At 40.5% G+C, this 15,041-nt stretch overlaps 2 protein-coding genes across 5 annotated transcripts in view; one reads left to right on the forward strand and one right to left on the reverse strand.

Moving 5' to 3' along the window:
- Positions 1-668: 668 nt before the first annotated feature.
- Positions 669-8,472, forward strand: LOC103619995 (UPF0609 protein C4orf27 homolog; the record flags this gene model as incomplete). The annotated part of the gene is made up of 7 exons (XM_017740617.1): positions 669-894; positions 2,839-3,025; positions 3,524-3,622; positions 4,656-4,806; positions 5,537-5,624; positions 6,211-6,383; positions 8,209-8,472. Coding segments are annotated over 7 exons (1,056 nt in total), but the record flags the coding sequence as incomplete, so codon positions are not given.
- A 1,932-nt stretch (positions 8,473-10,404) lies between these two features.
- Positions 10,405-15,041, reverse strand: part of CLCN3 (chloride voltage-gated channel 3) — a 52,088-nt gene continuing 47,451 nt past the window's right edge. For all 4 annotated transcript variants that reach the window (XM_008638578.2, XM_008638577.2, XM_008638579.2 and 1 more), the window contains one exon: positions 10,405-13,500. In XM_008638578.2, the coding sequence (XP_008636800.1) occupies positions 13,410-13,500 (91 nt within the window). In that variant the 3' untranslated portion in view covers positions 10,405-13,409. The remainder of the gene's footprint in view (positions 13,501-15,041) is intronic.

Genomic DNA, 15,041 nt, shown 5'->3' on the forward strand with positions numbered 1-15,041 from the left:
TTAATTTTTATTCTTTCAAATGGCGGGGGCGTCGGGGGGATGTAGCGATTCCTACCAATTCATGGAGACTTACGTGGGAATGGGGTGGTTGAGGCTAGCGCTCCAGTGGAGTGTGCTCGTATGGATCATTTCCTAGCCTGCTTCAGTTCACGTTACATAATTTTTAAAAGCAAGTTCACCTTTAAAGCTACTTTTAAAGTGCTGCACTGAAAACTGCAATAGTCGTGATGTGGAATAGCACAGTAGTTCAAACAGCAGAGACTAGAGGATTTTTGCTGTATTATTTGATCAGACATGACAAAATAGTATCCCTACTTCCAGCTGTCTGTAAAACACAAATATGTTGTATGCAGTCTGCAGTGTGATTGGAAATGGTCATTTTAAAACAATGTAAAATTAGATTAAACCTTGGGGTTGTTTGCTCCTTTGCTTAGTTAACTAATAGAAGTGCTTCTGTTTGTTATATTGACCCATTAATATAAAAGTAGCAGTTTGCTACTTCAGACATGTTTAGCACATATGTCAGACTGCACTTTTAATGGATTCTGTCTAAAACAGATGTTCTAGGCTGTACATATGCTGCTTTAACTAACAAACATGTCCTAATAGACCTAATCCTTGTTCCTCCATTAATAGAAAATCTTTGTAGAATCCTTTGGTAGAGCTGACAGAAAGCAACTAAATTAACTCTGTTTTGGGTTGTTTTTTGTTGTGTTTGTTTGTTTTATCTACAGAGTGAAAAAAATGGAGTTGTCAAGAAGAGAAGATCAAATCAGGCAGATATTCCTGATAGTCTTTGCCAAGAAGCAGAAACATGCTATCGGCTTAGACTGCCTGAGGACTTCTACCAGTTTTGGAAGTTTTGTGAGGAACTAGATCCTGAGAAACCAAGTGGTGAGGTTTTAAATTTTGCCTCTTCTAACTTTCACTCGCAAAAGCAGCCTGAAGGCAGGCAAACTGGAAGTGATCAGATGCATTTCAATGAAGCTTCAGTTTTTCAGTTGAGATGGAGGATATTTACATGAGTGTAAACTAAAATACTGGTTATAATCACTAAGATGTACACTTCAAGCTTTCTAAAATGTAACTACTTAAGTTGTGCAATGTAAAGGAACTAAATGTGGTCTAAATCTGCCTTTCTTGCAGGTGTATTTAAAATGTTTAGTGTGGAACTCAAGTTTTCTCATGTATCATGGTTTAATCCCAGGCAACAACTAAGCACCACCCAGGCACTTGCTCACTCTCCCTTGGTGAGACAGGGGAGAGAATCAAAAGGGGGAAGGTGAGAAAACATGTGGGTTGAGCTAAAGACAGTTTAATAGGGAAAGCAAAAGCCACAAGCAAAGCAAAACAAGGAATTAATTTAGCACTTCCCATGTCCAGGCAGGTGTTCAGCCATCTCCAAGAAAGCAGGTCTGTGTCATGTTGAGCATGATGTCACATGCTATGGGATATCCCTTTGGTCAGTTGGGATCAGCTGTCCCAGCTGCGTCCTGTCTCAGCTTCTTGTGCACCCACAGCCTCCTCACTGGTGGGATCAGAGGTTGAAAAGACTTTAACTCATTGTAAGCAGTACTAAATCTGGATTTCAACCTCTTCAAGTTTATTATATAACTGAATGTGGCATCCCTGTGTGCTCTAGAAATGACAGTATCTTGAGAGTCATAGAATGGTTTGGGTTGGAAGGGACCTTTAAAGGTGACAGAGTCCATCTCCCTACAATGAGCAGGGACATCTTCAACAGGGCCAAGTTGCTCAGAGCTGAGTCCAGCCCAGCCTGAAGTGTTTCAAGGTCATCCACCATGTCTCTGGGCAACCTGTTCCAGTGTTTCACCATGTGCATCATAAGACATCCCTTATATCTAGTCTGAATCTACCCTGTTTTAACTAAAACACATTACCCCTTGTCCTCTTGCTACAGGCCCTGCTAAAATGTTTGTCCCTACCTTCAATACCTAAAGTACTGAAAGGCTGCAGTCAAGTCCCTGGAGCCTTTTCTTCTCCAGACTGAACAGCCCCAACCCTCTCAGCCTGTCTTTGTAGGAGAGGTGCTCTAGGCCTCTGATCATCTTCATGAGCCTGCTCTGAACCCACTCCAACAAGTCCATGTCCTTCCTGTGCTGACAACCCCAGAGCTGGATGCAGCACTGCAGGTGGGGTCTCACCAGAGTGGAGCAGAGGGGCAGAATCCCCTCCCTCTCCCTGCTGCTTTGGATACAGCCCAGGGTGTGTTTGTCTTTCTGGGCTGCAAGTGCATGTGGCCAGGTTGTGTCCAGCCTCTCATCCATCAACACCCCCAGGTCCTTCGGGGTAGGGCTGCTCTCCATCTGTTCATCCCCAGCCTGTGTTGATACCAGGGGTTGCCCTCGCCCAGGTGCAGGACTTTCTACTTGGTCTTCTTAAACCTCAAGAGATTTCCATTGGCCCATTTCTTGAGCTTATCCAGGCCCCTCTGGATGGTATCCTGTCCTTAAGGAGTGTCATCTGCACCCCTCAGCTTGGTTTTGTCTGCATGTTTGCTAAGGTTTGCTGCTCCCCTGTCTTGTGTAATTGCTAAAGATTAATATTGAACAATACTGGTCCCAGTACAGAGCTCTGAGGGATGCTACTCATCACCAGTCTCTGTCCAGACATTGGACTGTTGATGACTACTACTTACGAGATGTGTAATAACTCTTGAATGAAAGCTATCTGGTCAAAACAATGTCTTAGTTTTCCTTGTCTAGTGAATAGAGTGTTTGACTAAATTTATGGAAATTTTTGATACTTGAGCAACACAGAAACTTCCTGGTCTAGACACACACCTGAATGTAAATCAACTCATGGTTTGCTTTTCAGATGCACTTGTGTCAAGTGTTGGACTTAAGCTGGTTGGACCATATGATATTCTTGCTGGGAAACACAAAAAAGCAAAATCAACAGATGTGAACTTCAATCTTCATTGGAGATTCTTCTATGATCCCCCAGAATTTCAGACTATACTTGTTGGGGATAGCAGAACACAGTATCACATGGGATATTTCAGGTATTTTATTTCCTGTGTGCTCTTGCTCCACTGTAACTATGCATAGCTTTTGTCCTCTTTTTTTTCCATGAAGCGTAATTTGAGAATTGTGCACTATGACCAAACAAGAATCTTTCTTTTTTGTAGTAGGATATTAACACGTGCCTTTATCTTCTTATTTAAAAAGATCACAAGAACAGGACTTGAAGACTAGATTTAAATGTTTATTGAACTACCTCCTCCAGCCATCCAGAGCACCTTCACTCACTAATCTTTAACTTTTGCCATGATACTGGGAAGAAAATCAAATGGCCAGAAGGGAATATGTATTCTCTCTGCATGTATGGCTGTGAGTTCTTCTCAAGGTTTGCTGTAAGATTCAGAGCTTTAGATCTAAGGGCATTTTTGGAAGGTTTCTGAAGGAGGTGGCAGCATGGTGAGGAGGCAGATTTAGTTTTACTTTGAAATAGGAGCAGTGGACACAGCCTGACTATTTTGTGTGTATTTTTTCATCAATAGGGATGTGCCAGATGAACTCCCAGTGTGGGTTGGTGCAAATGAAGCTAAGAAGGGTTGTGTGATTTCACAAGTTGGTGATAATGTCTTTGCTGCAGTCAAGTAAGGTTCATATTTACTTTTGTTTATAAAGAGCAGAATAGAGAGAAATTGTTAATTGGGAGGTGGGATGTGGAATAATGAAGCTTAACTGATGATATGTCTTTCGTAAGAAACCCCCGCTCGTTTTCTGCCCCTGATGGCAAGTTTTAAGATTCTCTCAAAAGCCTTTGTAGGCTTTCTGACAGTGTTTTCCTTTCAGAAGTGAAATAGATAAGTGTTAATTATGTCATTCTTTAAATATATTGGCAGTGACAGGCTCTAAATTGGAAAAAATACCCACTGGGTATGTTAAAATACTTTGTAAGTAGAGAAAGGGCATCTCAGACTGTGGTATAGGAAATCTGAGTATAATAGTAGATGAATAGCATCTGTCTCTTGTTCTTGCCTACATAAAAATACATTATGTTTGTATATAATTAATATTTACAAGAAGTACCATTTCTGACCTGTGGCAGGATAATGCTTACATGGATATGTAGTTCAGTCTCATTCATGGAGCTCTGCATGTTCCTGTGTCAGGAATGTAAACAATTTATCTCATCCCTGCCGGTTAAAGATGGAAAGCTCTCTAAGGACAGACACATGTCAGTCAGTGAAAGCAGGCTGAAGAAAGGCTTCTGCAAAAGAACCCTTGTGCAGTGCAGAGTTAAACGAGGACATTTGTTTTGAAAGTATCATGGGGAAGCTCATAAATATGTATTTGTGTGCATGACTTGGATGACAAATGATGTATATGGCACAGAAGCAGCAAACTGAATGTTTAAGATAGAAAGATGAACAGCTACTGAGGCTGGGAGAACCTTCAGCACCTGCAGATTGCATAAACTAGATCATAAAGCAGATACAGATAAGAAAAGCCCAAGTACTGGCTGTGCCAAACTGTTTTCTTTCCTCTTGTTAAGAGGCTTGTATCTTCAAATCTCTGTATAAATAAACTCGGGACTGCTAATCTTTGTTGTTAAGATCTGGAGGTTTAACATTTAAAAGGTTATTAGGTTTTTTTGTTTTCTTGATGTGTTTCTTCTGTTTGCAGATTATTTTTGTCAAAAAAACTTAAGGAAGTGGCTGATAAAAAGAAAAATGCTGTTTTGAAAGACATAGATGAAAAGCTAACAAGAACAGCAAAAGAACTGGGTTATTCTCTGGAACAAAAAACCCTGAAGATGAAACAGAGAGATAAGAAAGTATGACTTTCCTCATCCACTGGAGAGAACTAAGTTCTGTTAAATTTTTTTCATTTACTTCCTGTTTGTGTTTTTTCATCCTTCTAGTCAGTAAGGATGCCTCATTTAGGCATTTCCAGTGGTAATCAGTTCTCTATAAAACTTCAGGAGAGGGAAGATTACTACAAGTGTGTTCCAAATAATAGGATTAAATAAAAACACTTCAGTAAATCATAGCTTGGCATTCAATCACAAACAAAACAGAAAGAACAAACTACCACCAAGAAAACCTAGTAAGCACAATAGTCTAAAAACTAAAACAAATAGAGGGCATGGAGAAAACTGCTTTAAGTGGAAGATTCTTGTAAACAGCTGGGCTGGATCTGTTAGAAACAGGACCATTAAGGGTGATATGGATGATAATAACAGAGGTTTTTCACATACCTATCAAAAATTATTAGGGTAGGAGGGGACTAAAGAAATGTGGCACAATGCTACACAAGTGACTACAAGGGTCTCTAGATTTCAGAGTTCGACTGAAATGGAGTTTCAAGCTTCAGTTATTTCAAACTTCAATACTTGAAAGTAACTGCCATATAATTTGAAATAATTTAAGTTGATGTCCTGGAGCCAGGACACTATATTAGGTTTGACCACCAGCAGTCAGGTGTTAGTGTTTAATGAGGTGAGTTTTTAGGTCACAGTACTTTCTTATGGTGCTGTGTTCCATTTTCTGTCTCTTTTTTTTCAGGTGGTGACCAAAGCATTTCATGGAGCAGGCCTAGTTGTTCCTGTAGACAAAAATGATGTTGGATACAGAGAACTTCCTGAAACAAATGGTAAACATCTTGTTTACTATATCCTTCTGCTTTTTTGAGTGAACAACCCCAAGTAAAAAGCAAACTGCGTTCATATTTTCTACTTAAAGAATTTGAGTGGTGGGAGTAAAAGGTAGGAGTCCTAACCATCACACTTGGGCTCAAAGTATTGTCTTTAAAGGAACCAGGTGAGAATCAACAAAACCATGCTAAATCTAAGAATTCCAGAAGTAGTTGTTCAGATGACCTTTCCTTTTGTATTGGCAAAGCCATGCCGGAAGTAGATCCAAAAAGCTGATCTGCATTCAGGGATTTGTGGGCTTATTTCTTATCTACCCCCTTGTCCCACTGTCGAACCAGAATCAGTTCCTTGATGCAATTTCACCACATAAATGCTTGTCTTCCTCTATGAGGAACTGAGAGGGATGGGCATGGGGCAAGAATGAGCTTCCAAGGAAATGGGGAAGCTTCACCAACAGTTCAGGGTGTGCCCACTTAGCTTACGTGTAAGTGTGACACACGGGTACAGTTTCACCACAGAATACTTCTGTGCAATATTAAATTTCTTTATTTAAACATCTAAATACCTGCTTTTGCTTTTTTGCAGCTAATCTTAAAAAAATTTGCAAGGCCATTGTTGATGCTCCGACTGATGAGGAGAGAGTGAAGGCCTTTGCACCCATTCAGGAAATGCTGACCTTTGTTCAGTTTGCCAACGATGAATGTGACTATGGAATGGGGTACGAACTGGGCATGGACCTGTTTTGCTATGGATCACATGTGAGTGCTACAACAACCATACTTCACAAAACTATGCATTATTTTATATATGGGCTAGAATTGTTCTGCTGGAGATTAATTATCCCTAGGAATTGTAGAGGTCTGCAAGAATATTTGTAATTCATGAAGGTTGTTAAAAAGTCACACAACATCATTCCATGTTGAATTTAAAATTGCGTGTGTGAAAGCCCAATCCTGCACTCCAGAAGCAGAGTGCAAAGTGTCTGATCCAAATGCACTGAACAGCTGGAGTCCCCTGTCCCCAGCCGCTTGTATAGGCACCCATATTCAACCAGATCAAGAAACAGCCTGATGTTTGTAGTAACCTCAGCTGCAAGAATGTGAACCCAGGCCAGCTGCCTCGCTGTACTGCCTTGTGTGGCTGCACAGGGCACCTCCCACGTAAAGTCTCTTCTCTAGTTTTCTGCTAACAGTGAATATCATCAGTAAGGGGATTGAATTAATAGCACTTAGTTACACATAAAAATTATACTTAATGCTTTTTGTTCTGTATTAGCCACTGGCCTGTTGATAAAAAGGGTCATGGCTGTAACCAGTCTATGGCTAGAAATTAACACATGAAGTTTCAACATCAACGTAATATGAATGGATGGTCATAGAAACACCCCTGCAAAATAGCTGCTCCTAGCAAAACTAGTATTGGCTGAGTGGTGCTCCAGAGTATCATGGGAAAGATAAGTCTTGCAATACTAAATGTAGGCCCGAAAGAGCTGTACTGACACTGGTTAAAATATTTAGCCATGGAAATGAATGAAAACTGACTGCTCTTGCCATATGCTGTTAAATTACTGATGTTTCTTAGATTTCATGCCCTGCTCTCTTAAGTTCTGTACAGCATCTGAAAATGTGTGGTATTTTCCTCTAATATCCTGTTCATTTAGAACCCTTCTTTCAGAGACAAGGCTGCTTTAGCTGCTTAAATCTTTTCTACAACTGGAAGGGCAGTGAAGGAAACAGTTCCTCCCATTCTTCTGATTAGGTAGAGGCAAATACTCATCTTCTGTGCTTTGTGCTTTTCAGCACATGAGACTAACCACTGACAAAGTCCTGCAGTGAAAAATTGTGTTTACAGTACTGTGATGTGTCTTGTCTGTCTTATGCTGCAGCTTGAAACACCTGTAACTTTGCAGCTGTTTTCTAGAATTAGAAACCTTCATCTTCTAGTTTAGTAAACAGAAGAAACAATGGCTTCACACAAGTTATGCTACAGTTAGGTCCCTGCCTGTGTTGGAGCTCCTACTTGGAGCTGTTTTCCAGTTCTGACTGGAGCCTTCCTGTCCCTTTGCTTACAGAGCCAGAGAAACAGTGACACTTTATCTGTAGCCCAAGACATAGAAAAGAACTTGAATCTTGTCCCCTTTGTTTGAGAGAGACAATGGACTTACATGTACAATAATGATTGCAAATGCTAAATATGCTCTGATGTTTATACCTTTGAAGTGCTTAAATGGTTACTGTACCTAGTACCACTGTACTCCCCTCCAGTTGTGGGGTGGGATGAGACATGGGACTGTGACAGGATAGGGGACTTCATCCTGCGGGCTGGAGCTTGGGATGCTGTATTGAGTGGGACCATCATCTCTTGCACTGCTAACTCTTGGTTTCTCTCTCACTGCAGCAGCTCTGGCAACCCTGCCTGCTCTCTGTGGCTGTCACAGGTGTAGCATGAGGATGTGCTCAGCCATTCTGGGAGGGGTTGAAGGGAGCAGTGTGAATGGGGCAGAGCCAGGAGCTGGGGGTGCTCCCGGAATAAACAAAACCACTGAGGCCGAGGGCGGCTCTTGTTTTCCCTTCTCTCCTGCAGTACTTCCACAAGACAGTGGGCCAGCTGCTGCCCCTGGCTTACACCCTGCTGAAGAGGAGCCTCTTTGCCGAGATCATCGAGCTGCACCTGGGCAACCGGCGGGAGGAGGACCTGGATCAGCTGGCACCCTGAGCCGGGCACGGGGGGGTTGCAACGGGGGCAGCCCTGCAAGCCCGGGAGCGGGCTTGGCTTTGTGTGTGTTTGTGTGTCTTTTTGTACTCGGCGGCGGTGTCTCCTGCGCTCAGTAAAGGTTTTCTAAGGAACGCGCTGCTTCCCAGTGCTGCCTTTGCACGGCGGGACCGGAGCGGGGCCGCCCACGGGCGGGGCTGCGGCACTGACGCGCTCGCCTGGCCCTGCCCTGCCGGCCCCGGCAGCCAAACCTGGGCCAGGACTGCGGCTATAAGGAAGGGCAGGCTGCTGCCCAGCATTGCTTGGAGCACCTGCGGGCACCACGGCAGGGCCGGGCCGCTGTGGCTTGGTTGCTGCCCGCCTGTGCCATATGCGTATCGAGCCTCACGTCCCTGCTCTGGGCCGTGGTTCTGCCATGCTGTGTTTCCCCAGTTGTGTCCCACCCCTCAGGTAAAGCATTCCCTTACTGCAGCATTCCCTTCTGTGGCAAAGCACTATCCCTGCTCCTGCATTGCTGGAGCTGGCTCAAGTGCAAGGAAACCAATGGGATGAAGGAAATGCTAACTGACATTACAAGAGACAGTGGGACTTCACTACAGTTACTACTTGATAATCAGAAGAAGCCATCTCTAAACATTATAAAATTAAACCCAAGTGATTTTGTACAAGGTGCAACTTAATTGATTTCAAGGTCATTATCCCCCAGTTCTGTGTTCTTGTTATTGCACTTGGAGGTTTATTCTCAGGCAATTGGTTAAAGTAACAGTCCAGAAACAATGGAAAATAACATTTGCTCTTACTCAACAGCCCTGCCACCACACAGTAACTGACTTCCATTGTAGCAACTCACATCAATACTAGTGACAGCAGTACTAATTACTACTGATAAAGATTATTGGCCATTAGCACTATGGTCATATAAGTCATTCCTGCTTTTTTAAGCAAAGGATTGACAGTTATCTGTTACTTCATGGTAAAAGGGAGCATTAGAGGTATAGTGTAGGTTAGAGTGCTGCAAAAGTGAGTTTCAAATGCACAAGATAATCACATGCCACAGCTACTTCTGTAAATTTCACAACTTTACCCCTTTCACTCAGCATATAAATGTCCCATTTATTCAAGCACAAGCATGCAGCCATTCTGTCATAGGCCTAAAGTTTTGTTTTATACATAAAAAAGATGTACTTTCTGTCTCATTCCCCTTTTTATGTTTCAAGTACAGGAGCCCTTTACATTAATGCCCTGTAAATCATACAAATACTAAAAAAGTAGAATCGTGGAAAGGTTTCAGTTGGAGGGAACCTTAAAAATTCAACTTTTGAACTGTTAAATATGAACTTAGCTCTGCAAAAATGAGGACTCAAGACTAGACCCCCCTCCTCCTCTACTAGCCCCTGAGGGAGAAGGAACTCTGTTACAGCAGCTGTAAAATGCCCGGTGTGCTGTGTATCATTAAACTCAGACAGGCTTTCTAGCAGGGCCTGCTGCACTAGGACAAGGAATAATGGTTTTAACTAAAAAAGAGTAGATTCAGACTAGATAGGGGGAAGACTTTTATTGTGAGAGGTGAAACACTGTAATGGGTTGCCCAGAGGGGAGGTACATGCCCCATCCCTCCAAGTGTTCAATGGATGATGCTCTGAGCACCCTGGTCTCACGGAAGGTGTCCCTGCCCACAGCAGAAGGGTTGGTCCCTTCCAACCCAGGCCATTCTGTGAAGTGTACATCATCAACAGATGGCTTTTAGACAATAAAAGGATCATCCACTTTTAACTATTTTAAATCAGAAAACCAACTATTCTATAATTAAAACAAAATCTCAAATGCTTATTTTGGAAAAATACCCCACCTAAGGCTGATCTGCTTGATGGGGTTGATTTGGCTACTGATTTGTAGCCACATGCTAAGCAATGCAAATACTGCATCTCCTAAACATTCTTTTCATCAAATCTTCTTACTAGTTTTGTATGTAAAATTCCTAGCTGTTAATTTTCTCTCAGGGAAAATAAATGCAAAAATCAACACAAATCTTGCTTGTGAAAACAATGAGAGAACATGACAACAATAAATGGTCATACAGAAGGTTTTAATGCTTGATTAAATCATCACAGTAATGAGAATTTTTACTGTAATGATATGCAGTTCTACCACACTATTATAAATAAAAACATTAAGATCAATATTAAATACAGCTCTAGGCGACATCACAGATTAACAGAGAATGCATTCTTCATGAACCAGTATCTGAATGATTTAAAAAATAAAAAAATGCTGACACTTTCCCCCTCCCATCCACCACCTTTTTTTTTTTTAATTAGTAACTTGAGTAAGGCGCTGCAAGTTTCACGTTAGAAATTTTTTGTTGCACAGCACAGGCACACATAATTCATTACCAGAACCTCTACTGCATGTTTACCAGAAGACATTTTAAATGTCAACAGGGAAAGCTTAGCAGGTTAAGAAGAGTAAACAGAGATACATAATTTATGTGCAGCACTCAAGATCCACGCAGAAATGAAACACAGCAGGAGTGTGAACTGTATTTTAATTCAGACAGCAGTCTATAGAATTAGGTGCAAGTTAATACAGTACACACAGCAGTGTTTTACAATAACATCAGACATGGCAGAGATTTCAAACTAACTTAAAGCGATTTTTGTATGTGTAGTGAGTTTGTATTCTTCCACTGAAAAAAAAATGAGACAACAGAAATCAGTGTCACAGACAACTTCCAGAGCTGCCTTCTGTAAATGGGACAATCCTGCTCTTTGTGAAGCTTCCTCTTCTTCAGGCTTATGTAATGTAACAGAGCAAATTTTTAACCACTAGCACTGACTTCACATGGAAGAGTACAGCTGCTTGTTGCCATGCTCCCATTTCAACATAGCCCAAGTCCCTGTTTATTTCCAAACCTGTTTTTTAATACGAGGCCTGATCACTGTGATCCCCCTGGCACATTTCACTTTCTACTGGTTCCAGTTGCTGCTGGAGATGAGATGCTAAAATGTAGACGGCAAGTTTTTACTCAGAAAAATCAGTTAAAATTCAACAGTGCACTTACTTAAGCACAGCCATTTTTGTGCAGCTCACCAACAGTGTCAGAATTTTGGTTCATTGTGTTATTGAACTTATGATAAAATCATACTGCCTACTTTGTGAAAAAGATGTTTGAGGTAACTGTGATGAATGCCTTAGAGATATTTAAGATTATGATGTTAAACTTTTAGTGTTTATATTCTTGCCATTTTTGCAGTCTTGTGAGCATAATTGTTAAAGAAGTTTCATCCAACCTCATATTACAGAACATGATTTTTGTCAGCCAGATGTCTTAATTTTTTTCCTCCATCATTTAGGTTCATAGCATATTGTCACTTTTCCTCTGCCTGCAGTTGTGGTGGTGATCTGATAGAATGAATAGGAAACAAAACAATGTACTGTAAAGAAGTTAGGGATCTGTCAGTTCACCTCCAAGTGTGTGTGTGTTGCTGCTGAATTTTGAAGTCCTGCCGAAGTTTCAAGTACTGGATTCAATTTTTCCCTGCTGTTCAGGTGTGACTACATATAATTTACACCTCTATATACTTGGGAGAAAAGAAAAAAAAGAGTCAAAAGCAATCTAATAGTTGCTTTCTCCTATTACTTTTGAAACCCTGCAGGTTTTTTTTTTTTTAATAAAACCTTACTATTACTGTTCCAGTTATCTGCTAGTAAAGAAAAAAAGGAAATCCAAGGTAACGGCTGTGAAAGTTATATTTGAAAATGATCTCGTAAGTATGTTGGATCATAAAGAAGCCATTTTCTTGAAACCCTTCATCTAGTTGTAAACATTGGCTAATCCTCCATTACTTACAGAGGATTATGAATTATTCTATAAAATCACATTAAAAAGGTAATTAGTTATGTGAGATATTAACTGATTCATATTTAATAGATTTTTTAATTCATACAAATATAAATAAAGAATGGTAAAACTTCAAGAAAAATAATATACATTTAGTGCAAATTATGAGTTACATTTCTTCCTACTATGTCAGCAGTGGAACATCTTTTGTGGAGAAGAAAAAATAAAAATGACCATTATCAGATTTTACAGGGGAAAAAGATCTCCAGTGTTGTAGCATGCATTTTTTACCAGATACACGCATACAGAATTGTTCCAGCTCTTAAACTAGTAGAATAGCAGTATTTTTCCTTATACTGCACAACATTGGTATATATCATAACGTTTTCAATAATACAAAAAATTGCATAAGACCAGGTCACATTATTGATACTTTCTGCAGCAAAACCAGTATTTTTCTTTTAAATACTGGTTTCATCTGGTTTTAGTTTTCTCATATCACGACAGCACATGGGTTGAAAGAAGTCTTGCATGGTTCTTGCAAAGTATTACCTGTTCAATGTGGTTTTGTTGCAGTGGCTCTGCACTGCCCCAAGCATTTCATGATGTACGAACTTACACATTTAATGGCACAAGAAAAACCTCCCTTCTTGTGATCACACCTCAGTAACTCAGTACATCTCAATATGAGAAACAACTGCTTCAAAAGGGCACACCAATTTTAAAGAGGCTTTGTTACGGCTCAGGAGAGAGAGAAATAAAGCTCTTCTGGAATGTAGAAAGGTGACGAGTAATAGTTAACACGCTTCATGAGTTAACACAACAGTTTTCAATGGTAAGAAGGGCAAGACCTTTCAGTCTCCACAAGATGGCTCAATTCAGAACAATCCCTCCAGAAACAGGGATTAATAACACATCTCTTCAATGCTGAAGTACCAGGCTGGGCTGGAGAATGCCACCACTTTGCACGGCTCACCCACTGCACTATCATGGCAGACCTGATGTCTCGGGACGCATCCAGTGCAGGACAGCAGCTCTCCCTTCCCACACTCCCATCAGCCTTCCTCCTCGCCACATGCTCCCCCAGACTGACTCCTGATTGCCAGCAGCACTGTTACGTAAAAACCCAGCTCTCGTCTCTGATTTTAGAAGTTTTCCCCAGACTAAAGTGTTGTGCTATTCAACAAATGGACCTCCTCTTCCGTTTCCTCTCTCTCCTCAGCTATGGGTTTCAGTTGAACATTATGGAGGCGGGGTCTTGGTTTGCCGTCTGGGCCATATGACGGAGGATATCTTTTTTTGTTATAATGCCAAGGAGGCGCCTGAAAAGGATAAATGGAAGATTGATATTAATCCAAGCAGGAAAATAATGAACCGGAACAAATCTGTAGCCAAGTCCTTTTTGTTGACAGGAATAGGGCAAAAGTAAACAGCCTGATTTTCTTATTTAAGCAGAAACATTTTATTTATCAAAATGTTGAGGAACCACCAGTTTGATAAAACACAGCAATGCTGAGACACTGTATCAGATGGTCTCTGACAGCTGTAGTCCATTTTAATGAAATACAAGTCATCCAAGTAGAGCCCATTACAATTTTTATTTAACTTTTTGTTTCTACAAAAATCAAATTTTGATTAGCATATGCCAACAAAAAAGTAACAAAGAGGGACAAAGAAAAGAGAGGTATGAAAAAGAAGTGATACTGATCCCATTTCATAAGGAAGGCATGTTTCAACCTAGCCATCAGAAGTGATGTACCGCTTGATGGCCCCAAATCAAGCAAATCAAACTCCCCTTCCCTCCTTTTTTAAACCAGAAGGATCCTTCCAGTCTGACACACTGGCTCAGATTGAATATATTCATAGGAGCACACTGTACCAGCCACGAAACTTTTGTATAATAAACAAGAGCTCATTAGTTTTTGGAGTTCATGGCTTTAGCAAAAAATAAACTGTGAATAATAAAAGAAAATTTTCATTTTCCAATTTAGATACTGTGCTCTTATGACAGGGTCTTTTAAAACTATAACTGCGAAACATCAAATAGAGTGAGACTGTCCAAAAGGATAGTATCACAAGAGAAGCAAAGAGCAGAATGAATGAGCTGCTGCCCTTGTTATTCTGGTTAGTACATTTCAATTTGTCTTATTAAAGGACGCATGAAATACTTGTGAAATATTAGCATAAAATAAGAACATAATTAGCATATTTTGCACATAAGCAGCTAAACATGGTGGGTATGTTTAGTAGACGTAACTAGCAACCCATGTCCAAATTAAGACAAAATCTACCACCTATCTAAGGGGTTAGTTCACAACATCATGTTTAAAACCATATCTAGATTCTGAAGTCAACAGCCGACATAGTAGCAAGCCACTTGGTGGCTAAGGGTATCACTGCACATTTTGTAAAGGAGTACACTGACTGCTGTAGGTAACAGCAGCAGAATCACAAGACTTCACATAAAATCACAGGACTTTATTAAAAAATAAGAATATTTTTAAAAATCATGTTGATAAAGGGGGATTACAGGGAATATCTAATGATGCAATTAAAACATGCTTGTCTTTGCTTCTCAAAAGATGTGATACTTTGCTATTGAACAGCTATTTAAAGCTGTCCAAATCAGAAAAAGAAATTGGCATATACGAAAATCTTAGTTTCATTAGGCAGGGAAAAAGTATTCCTAGCTGCGTGCCTTCCCACCTGGGGAATTCAAGAGATCAACCAGCTGGATCTATGTGATCTCAACAACACAAGTTTCAGAAAGTTTACTGTTTACTTTCCTTTAATGTTGTGACTAACAGTATGTTCACATTTACAGCTTCATTTCTACAAAAGGATTTTGCACATGTTCTTTTAT

The sequence above is a fragment of the Corvus brachyrhynchos genome, unplaced genomic scaffold (assembly GCF_000691975.1).
Source record: "Corvus brachyrhynchos isolate BGI_N302 unplaced genomic scaffold, ASM69197v1 scaffold178, whole genome shotgun sequence".
Taxonomy (NCBI): Eukaryota; Metazoa; Chordata; class Aves; order Passeriformes; family Corvidae; genus Corvus; species Corvus brachyrhynchos.